Here is a 22,439-nt window from a genome sequence, read left to right as displayed (position 1 = left end):
GATCATCCGCTCTTCCTCATCCCTGCCGGAACCAGATTTTTCTTCGTGGCAAAGAAGGACAAGACCCTCCGACCCTGCATAGACTATCGTTGTATTAATGACATTACCATTAAGAACAGGCACCCTCTTCCCCTCATCTCCGCAGCCTTCGAGTTGTTGGAGGGGGCCAAGATTTTCTCTAAACTCGACCTCTGCAATGCTTACCATTTGGTGAGGATCAGGGAAGGGGACGAGTGTCAAGGAAACTCTCTTCAGCTGACCGTAATTATGACATTGGTGACCGCGAACTGCTGGCTGTCAAGGTGGCCCTGGAGGAGTGGAGACACTGGCTGGAGGGAGCTTCTCAGCCTTTTCAGGTATGGACTGATCATAAGAATCTTGAATATTTAAAGACTGAATGCTAGACAAGGCTAGGTGGGCTATCTTTTTTCCATCCATCCATCTTCCACCGCTTATCCGGAATTGGGTCGCGGAGGCAGCAGCTTCAACAGGGAGGCCCAAACTTCCCTTTCCCCAGCCACATCCACCAGCTCTGACTGGGGGATCCCAAGGCGTTCCCAGGCCAGTGTTGAGATATAATCCCTCCACCTGGTCCTGGATCTGCCCCGAGGTCTCCTCCCAGCTGGACGTGCCAGAAACACCTCCCTAGGGAGGCGTCCTGGAGGCATCCGCACCAGATGCCCAAACCACCTCAACTGACTCCTTTCCACGCGAAGGAGCAGCGGCTCTACTCTGAGCCCCTCGCGAACAGCAGTGTTTCTCACCTTATCTCTAAGGGAGACACCAGCTATCCGCCTGAGAAAGCCCATTTCAGCCGCTTGTATCCGCGATCTCGTTCTTTCGGTCATGACCCATCGCTCATGACCATAGGTGAGGGTAGGAACGAGGATTGAATGGTAGATGGAGAGCTTTGCCTCTCGGCTTAGCTCCCTCTTTGTGACAACAGTGCGGTAGAGCGACTGCAATACTGCTCCTGCTGCCCCAATTCTCCGCCCAATCTCACGCTCCATTGTTCCCTCACTCGTGAATAGGACCCCAAGATACTTAAACTCCTTCACTTGTGGAAGGACCTCATTCCCCACTTGGAGAAGGCATTCCACCGGTTTCCTGCTGAGGACCATGGCCTCAGATTTGGAGGTGCTAATCCTCATCCCCGCCGCTTCACACTCGGCTGCAAACCGGACCAGTGAGCGCTGCAGGTCACAGGCTGATGACGCAAACAGGACCACATCATCTACAAAAAGCAGTGATGCAATCCTCAGGCCACCGAACTGTAAAGCCTCCTCACCACGACTACGCCTCGATATCCTGTCCATGAAAATCACAAACACATTTGGTGATAAAGCGTAGCCCTGGCGAAGGCCAACAGCTACTCGGAACAAGTTTGACTTACTGCAGAGAACCCGAACGCAGCTCTCACTTTGGGCGTACAGGGATTGGATGTCCCTGAGGAGAGGCCCCCTCACCCCATACTCCCGCAGTACTTCCCACAGTTTATCCCTGGGGACACGATCATATGCCTTCTCCAAGTCTACAAAACACATGTAGACTGGATGGGCATACTCCCAAACCCCCTCTAGGATCCCTGTGAGAGTAAAAAGCTGGTCCGTTGTTCCACGACCAGGACGGAACCCACATTGTTCCTCCTCAATCTGAGGCTCGACAATCGGCCGGACCCTCCTTTCCAGCACCTTGGAGTAAACTTTCCCAGGGAGGCTGAGGAGTGTGATGCCCCTGTAATTGGCACACACCCTCTGGTCCCCCTTTTTAAAAAGAGGAACCACCACCACAGTCTGCCACACTTTCGGTACTTCCACGCAATGTTAAAGAGGTGTGTCATCCACGACAGCCCCTCAACACCCAGAGCCTTCAGCATTTCCGGGCGAATCTCATCAACACCCGGGGCTTTGCCACCGTGCAGTTGTTTAACTACCTCGGTGACTTCACCCCGAGAGATTGACTCTGATCCCCCATCATCCTCCAGCTCTGCCTCTGCAACAGAGGACGGGTCAGTTGGGGTAGTTGGATTCAGGAGTTCCTCAAAGTGTTCCTTCCACCGACCGACAACCTCCTCAGTCGAGGTCAACAGTGTCCCATCTTTGCTGTATACAGCTTGGATGGTTCCCCGTTTCCCCCTCCTGAGGTGTCGGACAGTCCTCCAGAACAACTTTGGTGCCGTCCGATAGTCCTTCTCCATGGCCTCTCCAAACTCCTCCCACACCCTCTGTTTTGCCTCTATCTGGTACCAGGTACACTTATGAGCATCCTTGTGTTCGAACATGGTGTTAGTTATGAACAATCTGTGACTAGCACAGATGTCCAACAACATAACACCGCTCGGGTTCAGATCAGGGAGGCCATTCCTCCCAATCACGCCCCTCCAAGTGTCTCCATCATTGCCGACGTGTGCGTTGAAGTCCCCCAGGAGAACAATGGAGTCCCCTGCAGGGATCCCTTCAAGGACCCCATTTAGGGACCCCAAGAAGGCCAAATACTCTGAATTGATATTTGGTGCATATGCACAAACAACAGTCAGAGTTTCCCCCCCCCACAGCCTTAAGGCGTAGGGAAGCGACCCTCTCATCCACCGGGGTAAACTCCAACACAGCGGCGCTCAGCCGGGGGCTTGTGAGTATCCCCACACCCGCCCTGCGCCTCACGCCTGACGCAACTCCGGAGTAAAACAAGGTCCAACCCCTATCCAGGAGTTTGGATCAAGAACCGAGGCTATGCGTGGAGGTAAGCCCCACCAGATCTAACTGGTAACGCTCCACCTCCAACACAAGTTCCGGCTCCTTCCCCGCCAGTGAGGTGACATTCCACGTCCCCAAAGCCAACTTCTGCCGCCCGGGTCTGGTCCGTCGGGACCCCCTGTCGTCACTGCCACCCATATGGCAGCGCACCCGACCCCATCGGTCTGCCCTGCGGGTGGTGGGTCCACAGGGGTGGCTATCTTTTTTAGTCGGTTTAATTTCACACTCTCCTACCGACCTGGTTCTAAGAACGTAAAGCCTGATTCCCTTTCTCGTATGTTTGCTCATGATCATATTGACTATGAACCCATGACTATTTTACCGGAGGGAAGGACATGCTTTGTGGCTACACTTTCTTGGGATTTAGAAGGCAAGGTTAAGTCGGCAGCCGATGGGGTCACCGTTCCCCCGGAGTGTCCTGATGGAAAGCTCTTTGTGGTTCAGGCTCTCGGGGGAGGTGATTCATTGGGCCCACACCAATAAGACTGTCTGTCACCCTGGTATCAATAAGACTTTGCTTGTTGCTCAACAATGTTTCTGGTGGCCCAAGATGACAAAAGATGTTATTGACTATGTCAACACTTGCCCTGTTTGTGCCAGTAAGAAGGTTTCTCACCAGAAGCCTTCCGGAGTACTCAGGCCCTTGCCCATTCCTCAACGACAAGTCATAGAGGTCAGACTGAGATGGTTTGGACATGTCCAGAGGAGAGATAGTGAATATATTGGTAGAAGGATGCTGAGTTTTCAACTGCCAGGCAGGAGGCCTAGAGGAAGACCAAAGAGGAAGTTTATTGATGTAGTGAAAGAGGACATGAAGGTAGTTGGTGTGAGAGAAGAGGATGCAAAAGACAGGGTTAGATGGAGGCAATTGATTCGCTGTGGCGACCCCTGAAGGGAAAAGCCGAAAGGAGAAGAAGAAGATTTTTATTTTAGGGTTATATCTTTTATTTCAATCTTTAATACTGCACATTTTGTTGTTACATTGGTCTGAATTGTGTAATGGAATGTGATTGGTTATTAGTTGTGATGCCACAAGTGCTAAATATCTGAAATTTGGATGTAGGAATGCACAGACAAATTGAAATAGAAATTTTTAATACAAATGTTGGAGTTGGCTATCCGGCAAACTATTGGAATAACTCAATCAAATGTCGTAACATTGCGTGATTTAACAAGAAGCAGAAGGACGAATAAGGAAAAGAAACAATTCTACTCCACTTGCAGGAACCCATGGAAATTCTACGATTAAACAATATTATCCAACTTCATACCAAACATATGAAAATAAATGTATTGGTATTACAAACCAAGCGCACCGATCACAGAGTTCTCCCACCAGCAGACAGCGCATCCCGGTCTGAACCAGAACTGGCGTGGGCATCTTTGGCGAGGAACGTGAATGAGTGAATGAATAAATAAATAAATAAATAAACTTTATGACTCATAAAGAAAGAAACAGACGAACAAATATCCAACTGTCAAGCTTGTTTATCAATGCATCTTCGACTTTGAGCTGTTATACGTCAGAAAATAGACGGTTTTAACTCCATCCATTCTGTGTGTACATGTAGACACGGGTCACACACACTAATGCCACAGCGGTTTTCGTCACAGGGAAACGTCCCTGGATAGAAAAAGTTTTGTTTACAGCGTCCACACAACAACGCAGACCCAGTGTTTTCAAAAAACTTCACTTTGGCCAGCGTTTTTGTCCCAGATATATTTGTTGTTGTGTGGAAATAAGGTGTAACCACAACAAAAAGTCTCGCCGGCCGATACCTTACATCATATTGTTCACGTGATTCCTTCTGGCAGATGCGCCGTGATTGGTTGAGCTGTAGTGGGTGGAGTTAAAATGTGACACCTTTCAAGTGAGCTTATTCAAATACAGTGGTACCTCTACTTACGAACGTCTCTTCATACGAAATTTTCAAGTTACGAAACGCCTCAGCAGGAAAATATTGCCTCTTGTTACAAAAGAAATTTCAGGATACGAAAGGTAAAATTTCATTATGGACTGCTTCTCGCAGCTCCCAAAGTACCCTGAACGCAAAATTCTTACAGCTACTCTGCCATTGGTTATTACCTAGCATCTTCCTGGCATCCCATTGGCTAAGAGGGACCTCAATGTTTAGCTTGATAGGTATCTATGCAGCGTCCTCATCATTCGGTCCTCGACCCATGAGGTGTTCTGATAATTTTACGTAAATATACTAACTTTAATTCACTATAGTCCACAAGAAAGTGATGGGGAAAAGAAAAGAAAAGGAGAAAAGAGTTTTTTTGTCCATACAAACAAAGCAAGTGATAATAGAAAAGCATAAAAAGGGGATGCATTTGGTTGATCTCGCCAAAGAATATGGCCGTAATGTATCTACAATCGCCACGTTATTAAAACAAAAGGAAGCCATAAAACACCAGGAGTTTTAGGCATGGCGTCGGTGGTTCGAGAAGTTCAAAGGGAGGACTGGAATTCACTCTGTTGTTCGACATGGGGAGGCAAGTAGCGTATGAACCAAAGAGGGCAAAAAACCAATGAGGACAGCAGTTAAAAGGTAAAGGACCATCATATTTATTCTTTGCTCTATTCTTTGTTTTTTACATTATGCACAACTTTCGTTTATTGTGTAATAATCTAATTGTAACATGTATTTGTTACATGTTTAGATGGATTTTATTAGGGCATTTGCATGGAAAACGCAAAGTCCTAGACTTACAAAATTTTCTACTTAAGAAATTTCTTCCAGAACCAATTAATTTTGTAAGTAGAGGTACCACTGTGTATATATAGGTGGGGAGATGCGTAACTGCGTTGCAGTTTCCGTCGCTGCCCCTCACGTCAGTAGGTCGTGCTTCTAAAAAGAGTCCTCTAGCGCCACGCAGTGGACAAATGTGTGTGTCGCGTTTGAGCTTCAGTCACGTTTCAAACCGAAGATTTCTCATAAAGCAAATGTGACAATGACATTTTTGGAAGGTTTCACTAATTTGATTAGAATATTCACATTGGAACTTCATTTTTAGAGGAGTTTTTCTGATTTCCCCTCCTGAAGCGCCACCTGTTGTTCACACTTCTTTATGTCTTTAAAAACTGAGGATAGAATATCTATCCTTCCCATCTCCATAGTACTGCAGTAGTAATGATGTAGTACTATTACTAAAGGTTTAGAAACCATCCAAACAATTGTAGGTATCTATTATTAATTTCATTTTATCGTTGTATTTCAAACATGAGCGTCTTTTGCACCAGAAGATACACCAGATAGGAATCCATGCCGGGGGATATCGATTTTTCCTTGTTTGCCATGACTTCACACACTTCCCCGTCCGCGTTGCATCCTGCAAAGCATCATTTTCTCCCAAATAGCAGGGACTTTCTTGTAGTAAGTCCCTGCCTGAAGGGGGGGGGGGGGGGGGGGATCTGCGGGATGGTCTCCTCCCTTTCTAAAAATAAAAACGATAACAAGAAAACATCTCCAACCTGCAGTGGTTGGTTTGGGGGGGGGAGGTTGTCATGGGACCTGGTGTGGTATGGGTGTGGTAGAAACGTGCTTCATGCTCACATTTTGAAGATCTCCCCCCGAGCGCGCACCGCGTGACCCGGCCGCCGGGTTCAGAAGAGGAGCCGCGTGGATGGATGACAGAACGGGGGGGGGGGGGGCGATCCGTGGAAGAAAACATCTGCTTTCTGAGTTAATTAGAAAAAAAAAAATCGGATTATTTCCGACAGGCAGCGAGGCAGATTTTCCTCGTTGGCTGTTTCGGTTCTTGAGGCGGTCGTCCCGATGAAGTGTCGGCAGAGGGAGGAGGAAACCAGAGAGGAAGGAAACGAGTAAACGTCACGAGAAGAGAATTGGAGTGAAAACGGACTGAATACTAGTTAATGAGCCGTCCTTGATGCTGCAGCGAGTTGCGTTTTTTTACCGGATAAATATGTTGTTGTTGTTGTTGTTGTTGTTGTTGACTTGTCGGGCGTGAAAAGGAGACATTCTTTCTCTTTTTTTTTTTTTTTTTTAATTTTTTTTTTTGGAGAGGGACCCACAGTGGAAGCAGATTTCATCCTTTCTGGAGCTCCACTAAAGCAGAGAGAAATGGAAACGTGTGCAGCCCTCCACCGTTTGCCTGTTTGCTGAAGGATCTGGAAACAGCCCGATCGTGACGCACGGAGCTTTTAAGTTTGATCTCCTCGGCGTGGAAAAAGACGCGGAGTGCGAGCCTCTGCTGGTATTCTTTTAAAAATATATATTTATTTAATTTTTTTAATTTTTGGGGGGGGAAAGATTGTTTTCATTTTTAACAAGGGAAAAAACGACATATTACCGGGAGAATTAACAGGTAGCCGCCCATTATCAACCGCGGTGCCAGTTCGCTGTAGGCCGGCGCATGGAGCGTAAAATGGCTGGGGAATGAGGCGCGTAATTGTGGCATCGTTTCGACTAAATTAATACAGCTACATCCGCATTATGGGAGCTCGGCACCTGAAAGTGTGATCAAGGCCTTCGGCAGCTTGTGGGTGTTAATCAATATGTGATGTAGCCTCCATTGGCCGGGCCTGTCTGCCGACCACAAACACCACAAGCAGACAGATAGAACGCTTTTCAGCCAAATACATGTCCGAGATGTTCTAGATGTGGCTTGTAGTTTTCTCATGTTGTATGTGTTAGCTGGGGTTGGGGTGGTATAGGATGGGATGAGGGGGGGGGTCACAATTTTTCCTACATTATTGTGAAATGCGGTGGCTGTGCGGGCTCCGCGCCCTCCTCCTCCTCCTCCTCCTCCTCCTCCTCCTCCTGCTGCTGCTGCAGACGGAGCCATGCCGCGTTGGGGGGTAGCTGCACATCAGATGTACATCCAGAGGGGTGGGGTCCGTCACATTTGACATCATGATCAGATTTGTGCTTTCAAAGGCTGCACTCCCTCTGACACGTCTTATGAACCTGCCTCATCAGCATGAAGGAGGCCGCGTCTTCTCCACATCAGCGCAGATGGGAGTCTTGCGTGATTGCCCCCCCACCCACCCCCACCACCATTCACGTCCAGTCGGTGCTCACAGTCAAAAAGAACATGCATTCTGGACCCGTCCTAGACTGATCTCTGATGCATTAACCCCCAGTCATTTTTCCATAATGGTGAAAGGGAACAGATTCATGATGCCCCCATTAGTGATGTTGTGGTCCAGGTTCCTCCAGGGTGATCAGCTGTAGTTGATCCTCTGTAACATGTACTGTACGGATGTTTGCTGTGCAGCTTTATTGCGGAAAACAAGTCAAACTAAGTTTCTTCCTGTTGAAAACATGCTGTGATGGTAAAGCTGTGACCCCAGTTAGCCGCCAGTGAATGGGTGCATCTCCTGCCAGTCTATAGGATGAGGTTTTCAGTGTTCACACAAGTATGTGCAACTCCATTTTACAGAAAAATCTCCTCTGTTGAACTAGGCATGGCTGCACAGACATTACCAGATTGGAAGTTCTTTCCTCACTGTGTGCAGTTGGTAAACCTTAAAGATTAAAATATGTGGTTGTTGTTTTATTGTTTCATTCCCAAATGCAGGACTAACAGTGTTTTAAGCAAATTATTTTCCTTAATTTAGTCTTTTTGATGAAAGTAGATTCCTGGATTACAGGATTACAGCAAGTATGAAACTGTGCTAATCCCAGTGGGCTTCAGTAATATTTACTGGCAGGCATGCTTTATGTAAAGCAGACTCTGATATCTGAACAGGTGAGTGCTCGGACGAATCCAAAATGAGTGAGCTGGAGCAGCTTCGCCAGGAGGCAGAGCAGCTTAGGAACCAGATAAGAGTGAGTTGAATATTTTTATACTTTTCATATTGTGTTAAGCATTATAAAACTTTTATATTTATCTGTTGTGTAATTCCTGTTTGTTTGTTTTTTTGCCCACTAGGATGCAAGGAAAGCATGTGGAGACTCAACCCTGACACAGGTAACTACGATGGAAAAGATGCTGGGTGGTAAAAACCACGGCTACTCTCCTAATCCTGTGGTATTAAAGGCATCAATCCAGTGGTTACTGCTGGTGTAGTAATTCCAATCAAATGAACGATTTTTTTTTTAAAAATTGGGTTTAAATTACCCTGACAGAGAGAAATGCTGAGAATTTTTTTAAATATATACATCAAATCTTCCTTTGCAATACAAATTTTGGAAAATAGATTCTGAATTTTTGGCATTTTCTACCCCATTTACACCAAAATGAGCGGCGCTGCCCCTGTCTTTAATAAGTACGGTCAATGCCCCCCATGGTTATATCCTGAACATCTACATTCAGCAAATTTAACAACTTTTTTCCTTTAACTTACAATTTGTTAACTTTGCCAGTTTCAGCAAACTTATTGATCTTTGATTGATCCCAAAGATAACTGCTGGTCTGGATCCCGTGGGGCGGATCCAGATGAGGACAAGACGCACCCTCCGGGGCCACCTCGCTAAGATCTACGCCATGCACTGGGGTTCAGACTCCAGGTGAGTCGAGGTGTCTGAACAGCTGTGGTTGGGGGGTAGCTCTGAAATGAGTCTCAGACATTCACACACCCCCTCCTGGACAAATCCAGACCACTTTGGTGGCGCCCTGACTTTTCACCTTGAACTGTCACGTCAAACATCTACCAAGAGTTTCTGTTCCAGGTCAGATACCCACAAGGCTAATCAACCTCAGTTGTATGTTTGAAGCTAATCGGTAGCACATGTTAGAATGCTAAAGTAAGTTGGTGAACATGTTGACATTATTCCTGCAAACCACGCAGCGCACTGACTTCACCGTCGTGAGCATGTTAGCATCTATCTCACGTCAGGACTAACATAAATTCTCAGGGCTATCGTCCGTAAGAATTTACTGTATGTTAAAAACTCAAGGATGAAATTCAAACGAGAGTCCGAAAGCAATCAGAGAACAGATTGTAGATGAACATCCATTGATAGATCAGGTGTGACACGGCAGGGTGTTTGTCTCTGTAGGCTTCTGGTTAGTGCCTCTCAAGATGGAAAACTGATCATCTGGGACAGCTACACCACAAACAAGGTAAAGCTAGCCAAAGCGTTCTCCTCAGTTCAACAGCTATTTTTGTAACGTATTGTAACTTTAGCACCACATTTTCTGTCTTTCTGACTTGTGACCTTCAAATCCACTTCCCTTCCTAGATACACGCCATCCCCTTGCGGTCTTCCTGGGTGATGACATGTGCGTACGCCCCCTCTGGGAACTACGTGGCCTGCGGTGGCCTTGACAACATCTGCTCCATCTACTGCTTGAAGACTCGTGAAGGCAACGTGAGGGTCAGCAGGGAACTACCCGGCCATACAGGTGAGAGAACGTCTGTCTGACGGCTGGATTTAGATCAAACACATTTCTATTTTCGGAGACAACGTGGATGCACGAAAGCTGAAAAGCCGTTTGGGAAATGAATGAATGTGGATTTCCTCACATCTGCATGACACAAATGCATGACATTTGGTGTCTACTAGCAATAATAAAGATGTTGATTAAAAAAATATAGGTTTTAAAAGATGAATACAAGAGGGTTATCTCCACTAGGAGAGGACACATCCAGTACCGCAAAAAGGCTCAATTTGATCTACGCTCTTTTTTTAACCCTCAAATTTACCTCAAAGGTGATATACAGCCTGCCTGAACTCTTTGGTGAATGGAGTTGTCCATTAATAAAAAGGTCTTTAACGTATAATGTGTTTATATCTTTGATTCAAAGTTTCTGTTTCCTCTCTGAAGGAAAAATGTAAATATACAGTCACATATGATCACTGGTTTTTCAAGAGAATCAGTACATAATAAGTATTGGTATTTAGAGTCACTACAGTAACTTTTCAAATTAAATTTTGCATTATAAGTTGTCAAATTCAACTTTATTACAAAAAATTGTTCAATGTTTTACAAGTTGGAGAAAGATATGTGTGACTACAGGAAACTTTATTCACATTGACTTTGCCTTTTTTCTGTTAGGACGATCTGTCTGGAAACACTGATGCCTCTCCTTCCTTCCTCCCTCCACCTGTTTTCCTTTCTCCCAGGTTACCTGTCATGTTGCCGATTTATCGACGACAATCAAATCATCACAAGTTCAGGAGACACTACATGGTGAGCTATACACTCAGAACTGCAAATACTGTATGTGTTCCAGCCCTGATGCCTCTTAAATCTGCCTCCTCCTCTGCCCCAGTGCACTGTGGGATATCGAGACGAGTCAGCAGACCACGGTCTTCTCGGGCCACAGCGGCGACGTTATGAGCCTGTCCTTGTCGCCTGACCTCCGCACCTTCGTGTCAGGAGCCTGTGACGCCTCGGTCAAACTGTGGGACATCAGGGACAGCATGTGCAGGCAGACCTTCACGGGTCATGAGTCGGACATCAACGCCATCTGTGTGAGTACGCACATGGCGATGGGCACATCGTCCAGAATTGATTCACAGTTTTATTACCTAGGGTTGCTCATCGTGCAAAGGGGAGGGAAAAGAAGTTTTACTTTCATCCTAGGAGGCACAACTCAGCCTACCAGAAGTCTTAGAACGTAACTGGTCATCAGGATATCTCTGGTTAATATTTCAAACGTTGTTTTTTAGATGCATTTAATGTAGAATATGGAAACAGCACCAGTGACTAAAAATAACATGGATTGTGATAATTATGTGTTTGCCACAACTCCTTGAATTTTACTGAGTGTTATATGTGTGCAGTAAGGGTGCTATAGATACACTAAACCCAGAGATTGAATCAAAGGTTTTATTGGTGTAAAAAAATAGTACACTACTGTGGTTAAATGCTTTGTCAATGATCCTTGAAGTTGCCACCAGTTAATAAATCTTCACTTTTCACACCAAGTTGATACTAAATCATACATAAAAAAGTGAAACAAATAGAAAACCTGACTGTAAAGTTGAACCCAGAGGGACAGAGAACCGGTGCTGATAATAATGTGCAGACACATCTATTAGAAAGTGATCTCAGGTGCCAGCCTGTCCCTCTGTGTACTGTCTAATATGCTATTAACAGAGCAGCACTGGGAGTTTTTTTTTGTTTTTTTTGTCACATCACACACTGTCTTGTCTCCAGCTTTGGGAGGGATTAAGGAAGACAGAAGAGGATTAAGCAGATTATTAATTAACACCACATGTGATCATCCTGCACGAGTCCAGACTCAGAGTCCAGTTGGAGTCTGGACTAATGCTCCACACACAGACCGATGCAACAGGTTCAGTGTTTAACCTTTGGTGCGCAGCTCCGAGTAGAGCCGTCAGCCCCCCCCCCCCCCCCCCCCCGAGGAGACGGCTTTGATCCCACTTGTTAGCGTCTCGTAAATCTGCATTGTTCAGTCATCCACACTTCCTGCTTCTCATCCACCTTTCTTTGCTCCTCCTCAGTTCTTTCCCAATGGCAGCGCCTTTGCCACAGGCTCGGACGACGCCACCTGCAGGCTGTTCGACCTACGTGCAGACCAGGAGCTCAGCCTGTACTGCCATGACAACATCATCTGCGGCATCACCTCCGTGGCTTTCTCACGCTCTGGCCGTTTGCTGCTGGCTGGTTATGACGACTTCAACTGCAACATCTGGGATGCCATGAAGGGTGACAGAGCAGGTGGGTGGAAATAGTCGAAGAGTAAAATGCTCCAGTAAAGTATAGAGCTTGGAATGGAAGAGCAACAAACATAAAGCCTTCAATGACAGATTTAATTTGCTATGTAATGCTCATGGTTATAGTTGCAGAGAAGCAATCTTACAAGAGGGAGACGACAACCACTGTAAATAATGACTGATATTCGCAGAGCTAAACCAGTGAATATATTGGTAGAAGGATGCTGAGTTTTGAACTGCCAGGCAGGAGGCCTAGAGGAAGACCAAAGAGGAGGTTTATGGATGTAGTGACAGAGGACATGAAGGTAGACAAGAGGATGCAGAAAACAGAGTTAGATGGAGACCCCTGAAGGGAAAAGTCGAAAGGAAGAGAAGATTTGCAGAGCTAAACCAGTACATTCAATCTTGGTTCAAATAGCCTCTCTATGATGAAGGTTAAAGCAGTAATAAACCCTTGAACACGTGTCGAACTCAAGGCCCGGGCCTTGGAGAAATGTGACCCGCGAGAGCATAAAAAGTCAGTGTCTAAAAAAAATAGGTCAAGAGGGTGCTTTGAGCCAAACTACATTTCCCACAATGCAGTAATTAAGCCTATTTTAACTCTGATAAAAACGTTTTGAACAAAATTAATGTTCTAACTTGTGTTTGATGTTATTTTTCTTTATTCAGTTGGATAATTTGATACTTTATTGATGGAGCTCTGTGGGTTTAATAACCTAACAAATTAAAACTTATGCTTGTAACTTGAATAATAAATTCAGAGCTATTTAACATTAAGGAGTAGTTACATTTATGTTACATTAAACTGAGTTATACTGAGTTACATTTCTAAGTTACATCTGCCCCTTTGAGGACAGCCATGATGCTGATGTGGCCCTCGATAAAAATGAGTTTGACACCCCTGCCCTAGACTCAAGGTTTTTTCACTCTATTTTTGCTAATAATGACGATGGCTTGCAGCTCAGGAAGCAGATCATTTATTGGGAGGTCGATTTCCCACCTCTGCAGTTTGCATGTCAAAGCATCCTTGAAAAAGACACAGAACTGTTTGTCCCTTATATTGTGGTTGGTCGGCCAAGAAAAGGGTTTTTGTATTAAATTCTGTAACAGGTCTTCTTTTGACACCCCCCCACCCCCTTCCTCCATCCTGCAGGAGTCTTGGCCGGTCACGACAATCGTGTGAGCTGTCTGGGTGTGACGGATGATGGCATGGCGGTGTCCACCGGCTCCTGGGATAGCTTCCTTAAGATCTGGAACTGAGTCATGTGCATACACACACACACACACACACACACACACACACACACACACACACACACACACACACACACACACACACGCAAACACTTCCAGCAGATACCGCTCCCATCCTGGGCCACAGTTTGAACCCCTGTATTCACTGTATGTAAGACTCAACAGACAACCTGCAACATGTACTGTACATAATATATATGTCTTAGGTATGAGTTTACACAATCACACACACTGTCCGCGGGACAAGAAAACACCCGAACACACACCCACTCCACCAAGAGCTAATTAAAGTGCACAGCAGCAAGACTATAGTAGGACACAGATACCATCAGTCAAATGTAAAGATGTGACCAAATACAGTTGGATGTTCAGCTGCTTGAATAAAAACACAAATGCCACTTTTACCTGAAGCCTTTGAACACATCTAACACAATCATTCACACACACATTTTCCTGAGAGGCACTGCTCCTCGAGTCAAACGGGAAAAGACATTAATGGACAATTCTGTCTTTGTTTACAATGAAGTCAAAAATGCACTTCAAAGAATTTTTTCTGTACTGTTTTTGTCTCGATTCCACACGGCGCTCATGTGAAGGAGAGATGGTTGTGGAGGTGAATTTTCTGAGTCCATTAATGCTAAAGAAATAGAAGACAACAACCAATGTTTGATGGGTTGGACCAATGATCGTCTTAGTCCAAGGAAAACAAACACTAATTTTCATCTGACTCAAAATATGTTGTCTGTTTTTATAGCTAAGTACCCCCCATACAGACACACACACACACACACACACACACACACACACTGTAAATCCACTCATAAGTTTGACTTTTTTTTTCAGAATTTTTTCCACTTATTGTACTGATGTTCTCCCTGTGTGCCTCAGATCCACTTCAAAGATTATTAATAGATAATGATGATAAAGTTAAATTAATAGAAGAATAAAAGATCTGAGAATCAGGTAGGTGGAAAACAGAAGACACATCTGAAAAAAGCAGGGGCCAGTATTCATACTTTGACTTTGTCGATGTATTAGCTGGACATTATGATGGTATAATTGTACATATTAATAAACAATAGCCTCTCCTGCCAGTGACTGTCTTTTTATAGGGCTCACAGGAACATTGTTTCTCTATGTGTGTATATACGTATACTGTATAATATACACACACACATTAGCGGGAACCTGTGGAAATTCCACGAAAAACCCATAAGGCACATTGGTTCATAAGGAAATTGAGACAATTTAAGGCTTATAGGTGCGCCTTATAGCGCGGAAAATACTGTACTTCTCTTTTTGTGACGCAAAAGAGTTTCCCTCAGAATTTGTCGCCATTTTGTGTCGTTCCTGCTGTTTGGACTCTGCTCAAAAACATGAAAATCGTTGGAACAGTTATGACACTCAAATGATTTTAACGGGGAAGTCCATGTAATTTTATTTCTTCTAACAGCAGATGCCTTACGCCATATTGTTCACGTGATTCCTTCTGGCAGACACGCCGTGATTGGTTGGGCACTTCAGTGACAGGTAGGGGGTGGAGTTGGTAACAGCGTGAGACTTTTTCAAGCGAGTTTATTCAAATATATAGGTGGGAAGATGTGTGTGTGTGTGTGTAGTAATCACTATTTCATCTCTGCTGACAGGAACTGGCGTGTTTGATTTTGTTTTAGTTTTCGGCCGCCAGAGGGTGCAGTCGAGTCAGAATCTTGACCAATGAAGGGTCATGCAAAATATGTTAAACAACTTAATGGCATGAGTATGAAATTTGTTATGCGAGGTAATAACTGGATCTCTTACAATCTCTGAAGTAGTTTATATAACATAAATCCAGTAATGGAGACAACAGTTCAAAGCAGATTATAGCGATTATATCAAGAAGGAATGAATTATTTTACACCCACTCAGGTGCTGTTAACTGTCCTTCCCACACAGGCCTTAATAATAGAAGTTGGATGGAAATTTAAAACAATTGTTTGTCAGACACAAAGAAATAATACAGAGTAAAATGAGATCAAGGTATTTTATTCTTCAAACAATTCTGTATTAAGACATGAATTCATTCAACACAATCTTTGAAAGTTTAAAGTTTATCAGTCTATGAAATACAATCCGGAGTTAACCTCCCACAAGTAACACAGACGCGCGCACACACACTAAAACATTGCAAAGATGTTTGACCGTCTTGAAAAGAAAGTGAAAAAAGAATAAAAGATATTGTAATTCTGTTTAAAGATCCTTATCGTTTCAGCGCCCTCGGTTTTCCACCACCTCTCGCCTAGTGTTTAACGGCTCCCGACACAAAATGAAACTGCACTGTCACACCTTAAAGTGCTTTTAGGGGAAACGAGAAGCAAAACTCTTCTTCAACCCATTACGACTGACGATGGGTAACTTTTTACAACCAGCCTAATATTTGGAAGTGACTGCTCAGTCCATTTGATGACACGCTGTTTCCTCCTCTAAAATGTTTATCACAAGGGTCAAGTTAAAGTTTACTACGTTAGCAAATTAAGGTTTTTTTCTGTTATGAATACATTTGGTTTTCCGGTAGAATAATTTACAACCAGACAAGTTAAACAATAAAAATGACTGAATAAATATGAAGCTACAGGTCTTTTTCCTTTACGATTTAATGAGCAGTCATCTCCTGATGCCTTTTATAAGTTTTGTCTTTTTAACTGCAGATGAAGTAGTTTGATGTGCCACATTAGCTTGAGCACTGCTGCCGAGGTAGAAATACAAATAAGCATTCTAAGTGAATATGATATTGTACAACGTAAGTATAACGTAAGCATGTCTGTTAAAGGGGAGCTCCACTGATTTTACACACAAGACCTCTGACTGCAGGTCTTTGGGCGTGTGACCACGTGTGGGAAAAATGCAGCTTGAATTTTTTTGTGGATCCAGATGGAGCTGCTGGAAGGTTTGCCTCGTGGGCTGCAGGTGAAAAGCCAAAACCCTTAGCAGCTGAGTGCAGTATAGGTAATGTAGATGTGTGATTTTACCACACGTCTTGATTCTGAGTATCATCAGAAGTACAGTAGAGCTCACCTCCACATCCTTTCACACCTGGTCAAACAGCGCATGTTACTTCAAATGATCAGGAAATTATGATGAACTAAATTATCCACGCCTGCGTCACGCAATTCTGACTAATCAATTGGTTAACTTCTTACTTTTGGTACTTGAATTCTTTTTGGTATTTTGGACTCCATAACACAAATCCAAGAAGTAAAACCTGACAAAGGGCCACTGCACCACTGGTGTGATGATCCCTGTTGCCTCCTGAGCATGAGAACTCTGTCAGGCCCCTGAGGGCCCTTAAAACTGGAGGTCGGATCAAACACCAGCCTGCATGAGTCATCCGTGTTTTGAATCACTGCAACAGTCGACTCCTCCAGTAACAAGAGGACAAACATATTTTTCTGATGTAACTAGGACTTGATCCAACACCATCTGCATGAAAACAGCCGTCTGACCAGACTCTATATTTACTATCACCAACCACCGGTGAGTGAATGCCCTACAATACATTGTGCTTTGATTAATAGAACAGCACACATTTTTATATAAATACAAATCTGTCTTAGTTGTACATTCACTTTTATTTCTCAATATAGACTACATATTTTATAAAATAGATTTTTTCAGAATACACCAAGCTGACTTCCACACTACAAGATCACACAATCAACATCATTACAGAATAAGGGCGCACGTCTTATGTGCTGCAAGAACCGATATTTTCTGAGCAGACATTTTAGAGTTCAATTTGATCTGTACTGTTTTCGCTGCAAACACATTTCACACGTATGGCTTTTCTCTGAGCTGGCTCCAACTCTCAGTTGATCCTTTACTCTGGGTTAATTGTTATGATTTGATTGGTTATTGCATCTTTCTCGATGGATCATCCTCTGTGGGTCCTTTTAGGTTATACGTTTACCAAAAAAATCTTTTCAAGTCCATCTACAGGATGATCTGGATTTGATATAAGTGCACTTAAATGGCACATATAGGGAGCAAATATAGTTGTGCCTCTTCATGAAATTTCAAGTAAGAGACAAGTGGAGGTGGGGCTCAAAACGCTTCCATAAATCTATCGCCTTCCCAAATCCAAGGCACTGCTTAAACTGTAAACATGACAGATTGATTTAAAAAAAAATATGATCTGACCATAAAAAAGGTGCCAGAGAGCCTGGTGGATTGTGACATTCGAAATGTAGGTAATGGCACATAACAGATATTCAAGAATAAAAACACATTCGCAATAAGGGGAAATAACTTTGATACAGTACTTTATACTCAATTGCTTACATGCACACAAAGTATCTGCTCGAGATATTTCTACAAATGTATGCTGACTGAAGTGAAAGTGCTATCCATGCCAATTTACAGTTTGTTTTCCAATCTCCTCATTAACCTTTTCATATAATCTTCAAATAAACTGTCACGACCGCCCGCTGCTCTCTAGTAGCTTTTACAATTGTAGAGTCAAAATCTCTCAGCGTCAAAAGCGACTTTAAGCAAGCTTTCCTACTGATCAAAAGCCAAAATTCCTTTCATAAAATAAGCCGTTAAAACATCTACCTGTTAAGAGCACAGGTCTGTGGTCACAAGATGTGAGTGAATCATGCATGTACCTAAACAATGCTGACCGATAAACCACCAAACCACTTTCTGCTGCTGTATTGCCTGATGCATGAGAGCACACACCTTGTTTTTGCAGCTTCCTCAACAAAACCAGGCTGCAAACTCCTGCACAGGACAGGAAGTAACCCAAGTAAATAAAAAAACACATACCATAATATTAACGAGAAGTCAGCTGATCTTTCAGGTAGGCCAACTGAAAGGAACATTGCTTTGCGATCTGTAGGAACCGTTTCTACTCCAACCCCCTTTGGCCTTGACTAATACCCCCACTGACGAATAAACAGTGAACTTTGGCAGATGTCTAGGTATAAAATATATTCAGTGTCATCCTCTAGCGGTGTTAAACGCGCCCAATGAGACGGAGCCCTCTGTGGTATTGCAGAATCACCCTCCGCTAAATCTGTCCACTGGTCTATGGTAAACATAAACTGTACCACACTAGGACTTTCCGCTGTAATCTCCTCAACAAACACTTCCCACAGACTGAGCCTCACCAGTGAAATAGTTGAAAAAGTGATGTATAATGCAGTAGAGTAGATCACCGCGGTCGGAGGGTGAAAGGTCCTCCGCCACTAACCGTCATCTCAGAGACGCCGTCCCTCTCCCGTTTTCTAACGTTACCATCACCATCATCAGCCAAATACAAGAACTCTCTCTTCAAACAAAGACTCCACAAGAACAGTATATATTGCAATATAATAGCAATATAATTACAGTAAAATTAAGGATACCAGTAGGCTAATAGCAATACAGAACCACAACAGATAAATAATAAACTTTGTAAATCTATGAAAACAGAAAGTTTCGATACAAGCCTGATGGTTTCAGGAAAACCATTAAACAAAGATTTCCCAGCACTGATTGTGTGTACTGCACCTAAATGATTGACTCCTCCTCCCCTTGTTTTTTTATTTGATGTTTTTTCTCTTTTCTTTACATTTAAAGCGCTTAAGGCTTAATTTCCAGGATTAAGATTTGTAACATCATCAGCCAGTTAGGCCAGAAAAAGGGTAATGGAGGCAGAGACTTCAAGTTACAGTCTACTATAGGTAACTAAAAATAATTCAACAAGCTACTTTGCCCTGAATTCTGTGTAAAATGTTTGTACTATTTTCCTTCCTTTAAGCCTCTCCGAAACTGTGGGAACCCCAGAACAATGGGGGGGGGGGTTCCCAAACCACTGTAGATGGACGCTCCAGTACTTATTTGACGTCCATGTGTTTGTTTGAGGCCTGCAGATGATTCAGATCTAAGGTGCTACCTATTTACAGCTTCATTTTGACATACAGTATAAGTAAATAATGCCTTCTTCAAAACCTACGGTAGAACCATCGAGGAATGTTTTTAACATATATCACAACTTAAAACTGAATAGTCACAAATGAACACAGGTCACCAAGTAAATTAAATCCAAACAAGAATATATACAGTACAAAACAATAGATGGGATCAACAGATGAGATTAGCATCTGAAGCTAGATCATGATTTATAATGGTGATTCTAGGAAGGATGTTATCAACGGGGCCTCGGTAGAAATTGTATAGGCTGGAATGGATTTAGAGATTCCGTGTGTGTGTGTGTGTGTGTGTGTGTGTGTGTGTGCGCATGGGTGAGAGATAGCTAGAGATAAACACAGAGCTGTTCACATTTGTGTGCATGCATTTTGTGAGAATTTTCAATGCACTTCCGTCTCCAAACCCTGCTGGTTCCCACAGAGATGGGAGCCGCTGTTCCTTCACCAGTTCATGATGCAGTTTCTGTTCAATGTCATGAAGTACACTTGGCTGCTGCCTCCAGACCGCACTGATGCGAAGAACACCTGAGGATGGCAACAAACAAAATGGCCCACGTGTCAGCAGCGGCTACGACTGAGCCAAGCGTCCCACGTTTCTCTTACCTTGTCGTTTCTCTCACAAAGAAATTTCAGCCTTTGAGCTCGTTTGTGCATGAAAACACCATCCAGGTGGCCCGTCTCCACAGAACGAATCTCAATGGCTTTTTCTCCCCATCCCATAATCTGATTTGAGCAGATATGAGCTGCAAGGCAAAATGTAACATGAGCACTTATCTGATTATACTGTACGTCGTGCATTTTTAGTTTTTGTGATTATTTGGGATTGAGCCGCACCGACAGACGTAGGCATCTCGCCCCACTGCAGGACGACGTCCTTAATGATGCGTCCGTAGGTGTTAACGTAGACGCCTTCGTCCTCGTAGCACAGCAACATCTCCATGCCGTCTGAGCTGGGCAGGAACACGATGGCGTGTGGCGTCACGTGACTCTGGATCTGGTTGATGTTAAAACGGAAGGAATGAGCCACACGATCAAATCCCACGACACACTTCTGTCTGACAGAGGCCCAACCTACATGAACAGGGATGTAAATGTCGTAGTTGTTTCCAGAGTCCACGTCGATGGCGTGAAAACCAGCACAAGAACCATATATGACCTTCAACCTCTGACCCTCCTCCACTGTCAGGTCAACCAGGACAGGCCTGTGAGGCAGGTCTGCAAAAGACTAGTCACAAAGGAGTGGACAAAGAGCAGATCATCACGTCGAATGCCTGGTCTGGTCTGGTCGTCTGCTCTCACATTATTAATCCAGAAGCTTACCTTGAAGGCCATGAATTTGTGATAAGGTTTAGGAGCCCAAGCATACACTTCAACCGCATTCTTCAAAGCAATCACAAGGAACTTTATCCTCTCATATTTCACTAGATGGAAGAACCACAAGGCAATGAGACACCAGATATTTGTCATCAATAATTCACTGCTGCATATGCATTCAAACAACTCATCCAGAGTGGAAGAGACAGCAGCGGTAACCAGCTGTTATTGACCGCTCACCAACTTTGTAGTGCACACAGCCCTCCATCTCTCCCACCGTGGTCCAACCTTGCTTCTTTTCCACCTCAGGGTCATTGTGGAGAATCTTGTTTCTCAGCCAGGCCAGGTAGTAGACACGCACCTTATTTTTTTTACCTGTGGTAGAAACGGAGTGTTCAATTCTTTATAGAAATTACAATTTAATTTCAGTTCTTACACTCTTTCAATAAATATATTTCCTTCATTTCTACTGTTTGTTACTTCCTCCACAATGTTTTTGGTTCAGGACATTTGACTTTTTCTTGCATTGTTGACAGGATTACTAAAAAACTAGTGGCTATAATGTGGGTCAAGAAAAACTTCTGCAGTGCACCTGAATCAGAGGGCAGACACACAAATTATTTTGCACTTTCATTGCATAGGATTGAATTGCAAGTTGGTCCTTCCTCCCAGCTCAAGGTGAGCAAGGAAAAATATTTAGTTTCTCAGCTGTTCTGAATATAAAACCTCCTAATCCTCCCCACACAACCTTGGAGGAAAGGTTGCAGGATCATTGAGGGTCAAACACACAAATCTCTTTAGTTCCTTATTCATCCATGTGACAGAGTAAAGGAGACAGTGACGTAGCTCAGTCTCTGTAATCTATAGTCTCAAATCTCTGGGCTCTGTTGTCAGGGGAGTCACAAATTCCCTCTCTGAAAAATTACAGAATTAGGAGTCAAATATTTATGTCAACAAGGAGAAAAGGCCTGAAGATGCAGGATCTCTAATGCCACACTATTCTAGATGGTCATGTGATGAGAGACGATGCTGACACATCAAATGAAAGATGAACACATCATACTTTTTGGAAATGCATCACACATCTCTGCAGCTGAGTGGATATTTTCAATGTAATATCTGATAAACGCATTATCTGTATTAATACAGCACATTGTAATGTTGATATTTCATCTTTTTCAGGATTTAAAATAAGCTTGACATTTTTATTAAAAGGGGATACTGATGTCTAAAGTCAAAAAGCAATTCAAAACAACAGTACTGAAGAACTGGGTGTAATTTGGTGTCCCATTAAAGGTAGCATCCTCTTGCTTTAAGCACAGGGAGCTTTAATGGGAGCAGCCTGGTGATGAGCTGCAGTAATGACCTGATATGGTGATGAGCAGGTTGAGGCCCTCTAGGACATCCATCTGTTGGAACCTGCGAGAGTTGATGAGGGGGTAAACCTTGCCCTGACCACTGCGGTCCAGTAGCTTCAGACCATTCTCCGTGCCCACCAACAGGTTCACACCTGGAGAAACAGGAGCAAAAACAGTTTTTATTTTCCCTGTTGCTCCAACCCCAGTCAAAAA

At 43.8% G+C, this 22,439-nt stretch overlaps 2 protein-coding genes across 6 annotated transcripts in view; one reads left to right on the top strand and one right to left on the bottom strand.

Annotated features, from left to right (window-relative positions):
* Positions 1-6,373: 6,373 nt before the first annotated feature.
* Positions 6,374-14,697, top strand: gnb2 (guanine nucleotide binding protein (G protein), beta polypeptide 2). 3 transcript variants are annotated; one of them, XM_068330778.1, is made up of 10 exons: positions 6,374-6,974; positions 8,454-8,551; positions 8,655-8,693; positions 9,126-9,232; positions 9,725-9,788; positions 9,908-10,070; positions 10,793-10,859; positions 10,942-11,143; positions 12,140-12,356; positions 13,506-14,697. In XM_068330778.1, the coding sequence occupies exons 2-10, from the start codon at positions 8,495-8,497 to the stop codon at positions 13,610-13,612; spliced, it is 1,023 nt and encodes a 340-aa protein (XP_068186879.1). In that variant the 5' UTR covers positions 6,374-6,974; positions 8,454-8,494; the 3' UTR covers positions 13,613-14,697. The 3 variants fall into 3 exon arrangements, with proteins under 3 accessions (XP_068186879.1, XP_068186877.1, XP_068186878.1); XM_068330776.1 differs by having other exon boundaries at positions 6,376-6,974; positions 8,472-8,551; XM_068330777.1 differs by lacking the exon at positions 6,374-6,974 and having other exon boundaries at positions 7,779-8,551.
* A 918-nt stretch (positions 14,698-15,615) lies between these two features.
* Positions 15,616-22,439, bottom strand: part of mink1 (misshapen-like kinase 1) — a 37,374-nt gene continuing 30,550 nt past the window's right edge. For 2 of the 3 annotated variants that reach the window (XM_068330773.1, XM_068330774.1), the window contains exons 25-30: positions 22,235-22,378; positions 21,109-21,243; positions 20,875-20,975; positions 20,389-20,779; positions 20,158-20,297; positions 15,616-20,079 (exon numbers count right to left, since the gene is read on the bottom strand). In XM_068330773.1, coding sequence (XP_068186874.1) covers positions 19,996-20,079; positions 20,158-20,297; positions 20,389-20,779; positions 20,875-20,975; positions 21,109-21,243; positions 22,235-22,378 — 995 coding nt within the window. In that variant the 3' untranslated portion in view covers positions 15,616-19,995. The remainder of the gene's footprint in view (positions 20,080-20,157; positions 20,298-20,388; positions 20,780-20,874; positions 20,976-21,108; positions 21,244-22,234; positions 22,379-22,439) is intronic. The other variant, XM_068330775.1, reaches the window with a different exon arrangement.

The sequence above is a fragment of the Antennarius striatus genome, chromosome 13, assembly GCF_040054535.1.
Source record: "Antennarius striatus isolate MH-2024 chromosome 13, ASM4005453v1, whole genome shotgun sequence".
Taxonomy (NCBI): domain Eukaryota; kingdom Metazoa; phylum Chordata; class Actinopteri; order Lophiiformes; family Antennariidae; genus Antennarius; species Antennarius striatus.
This window is presented reverse-complemented; position numbering and strand designations above follow the sequence as displayed.

Bases quoted from the DNA above. Each gene is read 5' to 3' on its own strand.
- gnb2 (XM_068330778.1), top strand. From the start codon at position 8,495: ATGAGTGAGCTGGAGCAGCTTCGCCAGGAGGCAGAGCAGCTTAGGAAC. The intron at 9,233-9,724 runs GTGAGTCGAGGT...TTGTCTCTGTAG, and splicing joins CACTGGGGTTCAGACTCCAG to GCTTCTGGTTAGTGCCTCTC. The intron at 12,357-13,505 runs GTGGGTGGAAAT...TCCATCCTGCAG, and splicing joins CATGAAGGGTGACAGAGCAG to GAGTCTTGGCCGGTCACGAC.